This window comes from Cynara cardunculus, assembly GCF_001531365.2.
Source record: "Cynara cardunculus var. scolymus isolate 2C chromosome LG 4, CcrdV1, whole genome shotgun sequence".
NCBI lineage: Eukaryota > Viridiplantae > Streptophyta > Magnoliopsida > Asterales > Asteraceae > Cynara > Cynara cardunculus.
This window is the reverse complement of record NC_037531.1, coordinates 1,098,197-1,106,708: the sequence shown is the minus strand read 5'-3', so window position 1 is coordinate 1,106,708 and position 8,512 is coordinate 1,098,197. Positions and strand designations below refer to the sequence as shown.

The 8,512-nt window shown below is 37.6% G+C and overlaps 1 protein-coding gene across 2 annotated transcripts; it reads left to right on the top strand.

Moving 5' to 3' along the window:
- Positions 1-1,793: 1,793 nt before the first annotated feature.
- On the top strand, positions 1,794-7,950 carry LOC112511123 (sucrose transport protein SUC4). 2 transcript variants are annotated; one of them, XM_025116579.1, is made up of 6 exons: positions 1,794-1,813; positions 2,068-2,584; positions 5,385-6,112; positions 7,025-7,088; positions 7,191-7,234; positions 7,606-7,924. In XM_025116579.1, exons 2-6 carry the CDS (start codon positions 2,083-2,085, stop codon positions 7,765-7,767), a joined length of 1,500 nt encoding a protein of 499 aa, XP_024972347.1. In that variant the 5' UTR covers positions 1,794-1,813; positions 2,068-2,082; the 3' UTR covers positions 7,768-7,924. The 2 variants fall into 2 exon arrangements, with proteins under 2 accessions (XP_024972347.1, XP_024972346.1); XM_025116578.1 differs by having other exon boundaries at positions 1,805-2,584; positions 7,606-7,950.
- The last annotated feature ends 562 nt before the right edge of the window (positions 7,951-8,512 follow it).

Below are 8,512 nucleotides of genomic sequence, written 5' to 3'. Positions count from 1 at the left end.
TGTCACTTACATTCTGTTATTTAATTTCCACAATTTACTTTCTCGTCATTTATTTTCCGTTATTTACATTTATGTCTTTACTTTCCGTCATTTATTTTAATTGTCATTTACTTTCCGTTATGAGTAGCTAAGCTTTTATAGCTTGGGTGTGAGATAGAAAGGTGAGATTTTCAAACCAAAATAAAGTAGCCAAGTGTTTTCACAAACGACGTTCCATTATTTCATTCGAGTTTTTATAAAAAACCAAGCACACTTTTTGATGGGTTGATCACTTTGAAAGTGTTAAAGTGCCATGGACTTAGAGATAAGCCATTGAATGCACGTCAACTTGAATGATATAAGAGGTAGACTTGATAAAGTTGCCGACAAGGAGACTTGTCATTTATGTCTTTCAAACTTAACTCTCGATGGGTTGGTCACTCTTTAAAAGTGTCAAAATATGATAGATTCAGAGATGAACTATATAGAACACACGGCAACTCGAATGATATGTGAATCGACTTGAGAGAGTAATTTTTAACAAAGAGATTTGTTTATCTATATATTTTGAAGACACCATTTTGTCACTATCCCTGGTCCGGATACCACATAGAGATATGAGTTGAAAACTATAATATAATGTAATGGTGAAGTCCGAGAGGAATACCTTCAAAATAGATGGTGGAACTAAGTTTTGAAACACTGCTTGCTGTAGCATTCCTACAACATTGGCTACTAGAATTTGTGTTTGGGTCTCACCACAAGTCTTACACCCTTGCTATCTTTATATATTTTGTAATCTGTTTTAAATCACCTTAATATCAAACAAAAGTCTTCAAATTCATCATCTGAAATCATCTCTTTCATTTAACTCTCATTTAACTTTTGCTACAATCTCCGTGGACGATAATCCGGTACTTGTACCACTTTATTACTTGGAAAGACGACATTGAACCGTATTGTATACTTGCTTTGTGTCCCAATTCCTTTGTCTAAAGATGTGCGATATAACCGACCAAACAACCTCTAGGATTTCTTGACCCCAAGTATCCAATCATGTCTTTAGATTGGATAAAACTCTTTACGGGTTAAAATATACCCCTCGTGCCTGGTATGATACCCTCTCCTCATTTTCTCATCTCTGAGAAATTCGTTCGTGGAAAGATTGACCAGACCTTGTTTCTTAGGAATGTTAAAGGTCACATCATTCTAGTCTAAATTTATGTTGATGATATAATTTTTGGTTTCACTAATCCCTCTTTATATTTTCGGTTCGTTGAACATATGAAGAACGTATGATACCCTATCAAGGAAGACCACTCTTTACCGTCCGAGTTCATTGATGTTGTTAAGGCAAGTGATGAGTGGTCTCAGTGGTCTCACATGATGCCAAATAACATTAAACAACATTTATGGGTAATCTGGTCATTTTAACAGTTTTGTCATGTTCTGTCCAGCTTATCAAACGCATGACAGACAATTAGTCCAGTCTTGTTCTAGTCGACCAAATGTAGGACAGAACAATTAGTCTTGTCCCATCCGGTCTGTGTACTAAACGATACCTTAAGATCATTTTATATTGTTATTTAATTTATTAACCAGTTTTATAAAAAAAAAGGTATTAGTTTATTAGTTAACAACTAAGTTATTAAATAGACTATCAATCAAGCAACTCAAACAGTCTTTGATGGGTAAGTTGAGGACCATTTTTGACAAAGTGATAAAGTGAGAGGACTGTTTATCCAATTAAACCGCCTCATTCATAAGGTTTTCTTCGAATCACAGAACAGAAAGAAGCAAACAACAACAATGGCGTCTGTCAGCATCCTGTGAGGTATACTCTTTCCCACCAAGTCCCACCACCACCGGATGCTTTAATAAATCAAATGGAGCCAGAATGATCGACATATAAAACCCTCTCTCTCACACACACCATACCAAAATACACGCACTACTGTCATTGAAAACGATTCTCAGTGTCATTCGTAGTATTCATGAGTTGTCACCATCATCAATCAAACAAAACCCATCATTTTTTCTAAGGTTTTTGTGCTTAGAAATTGTTAAAATTCACCCTTCTCTGGTCAGATTTTTTCAGAGAACATGACGGTGCCGGAAGGTCAACAACAAAGGCACCGTCCTCGCGGTGGAGCCGCCGTTACTCCGGTGGAAACTCCAACTAGAGTTCCACTCCGAGTACTTCTCCGTGTGGCATCTGTAGCGTGTGGTATACAATTTGGGTGGGCCTTACAGCTCTCTCTATTAACTCCATACGTACAAGAACTCGGAATCCCTCACGCCTGGTCAAGCATCATATGGCTTTGTGGCCCTTTATCTGGCTTCTTCGTTCAGCCCCTCGCCGGCCACATGAGCGATCGTTCTACAAGCAAGTACGGTCGCCGCCGACCGTTTATTGTCATCGGATGCGCTTCCATCATCGTGTCTGTACTCTTGATCGGTTTCGCAGCGGATATTGGGGGATTGCTTGGAGATGGTGAGAAGAAAACGAGAGCAATCGTTGTTTTCGTGATAGGGTTTTGGTTTCTTGATATGGCCAACAATGCAACTCAAGGTCCCTGTAGAGCTCTGCTCGCTGATCTCACTGGTAAAATTCTTGTTTCAATTCCACTTTTCGATTCAAATTCAATTGTTTAGGGGTTTCACTTTGTATAATTGATTCAATTCGCTTTCCATCATTTGCACCCGTTTCAAAATTGTAGTTTCATTTTCTTGATAGTTAAAAACCCTAGCAAGAAAACGATCATGAGCAGGTGATTGCGATAATTCCCATTGTTCAATTTGACAACTTTTTATCTGGGGATTCAAACTAAGATGATCCATAACCCATAAATTACCACCAGAGATTATCAGTTTAATCTTTTGTTACTGGTAAGACTGTTTTTTCCTTTTCTTGATCCATAAATTGATCTTTTGTTACTAGAGATAGATTGCTTGTAATTTTACTTGAATGGTTCATTTATTGAATCTTTTTCTACCAGTATGAACGGGCCAAGCCTCAAACTCATATTAGTCCATAGAAACTGAGCCTATATGAACCAAGATTGAAGGGTTGAGATGGTACCAGTCCATAGGAACAGAGCCTATATGAACCAAGATCGAAGGGTGGAGCAGTCCATAGGAACAGAGCTTATGAACCAAGTTTGAAGGGTCGATCCTAAAGACCATGGATGCTTATGTGGGTGTGCCTTCATTAGGCATAGATGTGAGATAACCACAACTTGTTGTGACCTTAGACAAAGTTACATCAAGAAATGGGGTATGGGTCCATCTTGAACTACATGCTTTCATATTGTGGACCTTGTGGTCAATCTTGCATTTTGATATCACGGACTTCATTCATCCATGAGTCATAATCATGTTACTATCTATCAATCAGCCACTGTTTTCTTTTGGAAGTTCTGTTATGCAGCGTTTAAGGTGACGTATGACTCAAACACAGATTGGTGAAAGTGCCACTTTGCTCAACTGGCAAATAAAGGCCAGGCCTTGGGTCTCCTCCCCATAGGTCGCCGATTCAAGTATCCTCAGTGCCACTGGTGATTTTCCGGCTCTTATCTTCAAGGCCCTATGGAATTAGTCGAGGTGTGTGCAAGCTGGTCCGGACACCCACGGTTACCAAAAAGTAACTAAAACTATCTTAAATCCAAGCAATGAAGTTGAAGAGGCTAACTGTAGTATTGTTAAGTTTAGACAAATTTTCCCTTTGATGGACACACCTTGTGAACTTGGGGTGATGTTAGGATGTGCTGGCTTATGCGTAATTTGGATTTTCATTGCATTTGATAGTTGTATTCTGAGGGTGATGCTCCTAGTCTAAGCTGGTTTTCCTTCATGTTTCTATTTGCTTTTTCTTTATTATTTTATAAAAACCTTGAGGCTCCTCCCCATAGGTTGCCACTTCGAGTCTCCTTAGGGCCATTGGGGATTTTTCTGATTGTTATCTTCAAGGCCCCATGGGATTAGTCGAGGTGCATGCAAGTAGGTCCGCACACCTACAGTTACCAATTTATTTTTATCATACATCATTGTAGTTAGTTAAACTTATTTGAAGGAGTAGATAGTCAACCAAGTCAATAGGTGAAACCTGTAAAACATAGATGGATCTGGAACCGTTTAGTAAAGGTGGTAAATGGGCAAGTCAGGTTGGATTGGATAATGGGTCGAACCGAGTAAGGGGCCAATTGCGTAAAAATGGTTGCTTATCTTACAATTGGTTTAAATGGATTGCTCATCAATCGGGTTGGGTTGACTCGTTGAACCCCTTTTACCTGGTTTATCAATTTTCGTTGCATAAATGGTATATTTAATACATAGCATTATAATAAATAGAATTAGGCAATATAAAAATAAACAAGAATATGAAATTAAAGTATTGAATTATTTTTAATTAACCAAGTGATTAAGATATATAGAATGATAAGGACATTAACCTTATAATATTTGCTAACTGTTTTAAGTTCTATTTTATTGTTATTATTTATTTGAAAGGATTCTTTTCAACATTAAAATATTATTTTTCCAAGAATAAATTTGTAAAAAATACAGCATGCATTAAAAAAAATATCCCATTTTTTATGTGAAGATTTTTAGAAACTACAACTTTTAATTCAAAATTAACATCGAGTGTTGGTTTCAAACATATGATTGTCGTACCACATTAACCCCAGCTGCCCGAACCCTATAATAATTGGAAATTTGCTACACCAAACCCTTGTGTAGCAACTAGAAAGTACATCCATGCTTGTGAGTACGAGCAACTAGAAAAATAGTTTCAACAATTCTCTTTTCAGGATAGCCGCAAAATAATTGCAACATTTCCTTTTCATATGTGGTCGTTACAAAACGTTAATAGCATTGATCTTGGTCAATCCTCTTTTCTGTCATAATCTTTAGGCATTTTAGATGTTTAACTAATAGTAAAAAAATATGCGCCTGAACAATGTTGCATCTACGGTGAGAAGATGGAAGTGTTATCCAGGGCTGGTTCAAATGAGAACTGTAAATATGTTAGAGAGCCAGGGAACCAACTATTTCATGCATTACTCATGATGAGTAACCCTCGGTAATTATGAATATTGTTCATTATGAATATCATGCATTTTTATTATTCATGATGTGCATTTTTATCTTGAATATCATGTACTTCCATTATAAATAATTTTCATCATGAGTATTATCACGACATTCATCATTTAAACTTTTCATTATCCACGATCATTCGTCATGAATAATACATGAAATAGTTGGTTTTCTGGTTCTCAATATATTTACGGTTCTCATTTGAACTCACCCTAGTGTTACTTATGTTAAAATAACTAGCTATAAATAGCACCTTAGTTTGGTATGGTTCTGATAACCATATCTTCTATTATATTTTTAATCAGGGAACGACCACCGAAGAACTCGAGTTGCAAATGCATACTTCTCCCTATTTATGGCTATTGGTAATGTTCTCGGCTATGCAACCGGAGCTTACAGTGGCTGGTTCAAAGTTCTTCCTTTTACCCTCAACTCTTCATGTGACATCAATTGTGCCAACCTCAAATCTGCGTTCCTTATTGACGTTATTTTCATCATCTGCACTACGTACATAAGCGTCACTGCAATTCACGAGCAACCTATAAGTTCTATTCATGACGTTAATTCTGAAGCTTCGAGTCACCCCCAAGAAGCTTTTTTCTGGGAAATGTTTGGGACGTTTAAGTACCTTCCAAATCCCGTATGGTTGATCCTTTTCGTTACTTCTTTAACTTGGATCGGCTGGTTTCCCTTTATTCTCTTTGATACTGATTGGATGGGTCGGGAAATTTATGGTGGTGATCCCACTGGTGACCAGAAGTATAGTGATGGAGTTAGAATGGGGTCATTTGGTCTAATGATGAACTCGGTGATTCTTGGAATAACTTCGGTGCTTATGGAAAGTCTCTGTCGGCGATGGGGGTCGGGTTTCATATGGGGGATCTCGAACATTATTATGTTTTTATGTTTTCTAGCGATGCTCGTGCTTTCGTTTGTGGCAAGCAAAGCAGACTACGGCAGTGATGGTGTACCTCCAAATGGAATTGTGATTGCTGCGCTGGTTATTTTTGCAATTCTTGGCATGCCGTTAGCTGTAAGATGCTCTCTTTCGCTAAAAATGTACTTTTTTCTGATGTGACTTTGCAGAAAATAGTAGCTCAAGATGGGGGTCTTCATGAGCCTCAGTTGCTGAAAAGAACTTTTTCTTGCAAACTACTACTCCCTCTGTCCCAAAGTAAATGTACACAATGAAAAATGCAACACAGTTTTTGGAATTTTTAATTATTACATTCTTTAATTAACTAAAACACCATTTTACGCTTAATAAAATATAGAGATTTTCTCCATCTCATAACCAAGGGTAGAATGGAAAAGTAGATACTTTTGAAATTGGACACTTATTTTGGGATAAACTAAAATAGAAATGTCGACATTTATATCGGGACGGAGGGAGCATCTTTTTGCCATTTTAGCAAGAGTGATGGTTAATTGGAATTTGGAAGGGAAAAGTGAAGCACCATGGTTGGAAATGTCAATTTTTGAGATGGCTATAAGTTGTTACCAAAACCCTATATATACATGTGTATATATACATATAGAGGGAGGATGAAACGAGAACATGGTCAAAATAAGAAAACAGGAAATGGGCCTTATCACGTGGTATTGCACTGAAATCACAAGTGATTATGGAACATAGTCAACACAAGGGGTGAATGGGCGACTTGGCCCGCGACCTCAGGTCGCAGCCAAAGTTGCATGTGAATTTACACGTGATTCTAGTCTAAAATCATATGTGATATGGCCGTTCTCGTGTTCTCTTATTTGGTCACCATTCTCGTTTCAACCCAACTCTCTCTCTCCCTCCCCCCATCTATTGGGGCATGTTCAAATGAGAACTGTAAATGTTTTAAAAACTGGGAACCAACTTTTTCGTGAAATATCCATGATGTGGCCTTGCAAGAACTACTTTGAACCTGACAAGTTTTTTTGTGTGACCATGATGCAGGTTACATATAGTGTTCCGTACGCATTGGTATCCTCGCGTATTGAGTCACTAGGACTCGGCCAAGGTGGGTTCCTTAATTATTTTAAGGTTCTTTCATCTTTCTTATTCGTAGTCTCCATCTCTGTTCACAAGTAGGCAAAGTTCCTAAATATATGCTCTGTTTCAGGGTTGTCAATGGGTGTTCTAAACGTGTCCATTGTGATCCCACAGGTATGTTCTTCTAACAACTCCTCCCATATGGATAGAAGCTTACATTTGTAAGCTCCTCGTAAACTCAAAGTTGTATGCTACCAATAACTTCTACCATGGTTTTTAGTGAGGTTATTGGGCCAGCCTAAAACTTGTTATTAATAAACTGTCCTATAAAAAAAACGTATGACACATACTTACTTGGTCCTATAAAACAGGCTACTACGATATTTAAACACATTTGTTAAAGCTGATGTTGTAGTGAGTCTACAACCTCTTAATCCTACCTCTAAAGCATTGCATTGCATGCTACCCAACGTTCATTCGCTGTTTACTAGAAGTTGTGGTTTATATAAACACTTGAATTTTATCGGGTTTTATGTGTTGGACAGGTTTTGGTCTCTCTTGGAAGTGGACCATGGGACCAGTTATTTGGTGGGGGCAACTCTCCAGCCTTTGCTATAGCAGCAGTTGCATCCTTCGCAAGTGGACTCGTAGCTATCTTGGCTATACCACGATCGAGGCCTTCTGATAAATCCAAAATCCGACATTGAACAAGAGGTATTATCAACCGTGTTATTTTTTGATCAACCCGAGTGAGTTATGTATGTTTTTCTTCTTGTTATTGTTATTGTTGTTGTATTATCTTTTTATATCAAGTCAACTGCAAACAAATCGTCCGAATTTTGTATATAACGACTTGTTACTTACAATAATATCTATCAATACTTTTTTTTTTTTTTTTTTTATTTATACAAAAATGACACTCGAAAGAACTTGAATTTATCCAACTTTTGAAGATGCTATTCATCTGCATGTGATTGCTTTTTTGAAAGCTTTAGGATCCATTCATGTCGTTCTTTAGATAGTTTATTCGGGCTTTTTTCTTCTTGTACTTTGTAACATTATTGTTCTACACTTCAATCGTGGCGGTGTTTTTGATGTTTGTACGTTTTGCCATGTCAGTAGAAGTCCCATCGACATTTCTCTCTTTTAGAGTTTTGCTTAATGTCGTGTTTTTGCCGAATAGAAAGTGAGTTGGTTTTTCAATCATTGAAAACCGACAAACGTAGATGGTACGTACAAAGATTCAGAAAAAGCCCGAAAAAGCCTGCGCCTAGCAAGCTCAAAGCCCAAGCCCAAGCCCAAAAGCCCGTTTCAGCTAGGTTTTTTTTCCCAAACGCCCAAAAAAACTCAAAAAAATTTAAGCCTTTTTTGACATACTGAAAACGGGTTTCTAAGGTCATGGCTTTGTACATTTCTATATGTTATGGGAGGGGTCGGATGGGAAAGCGACGA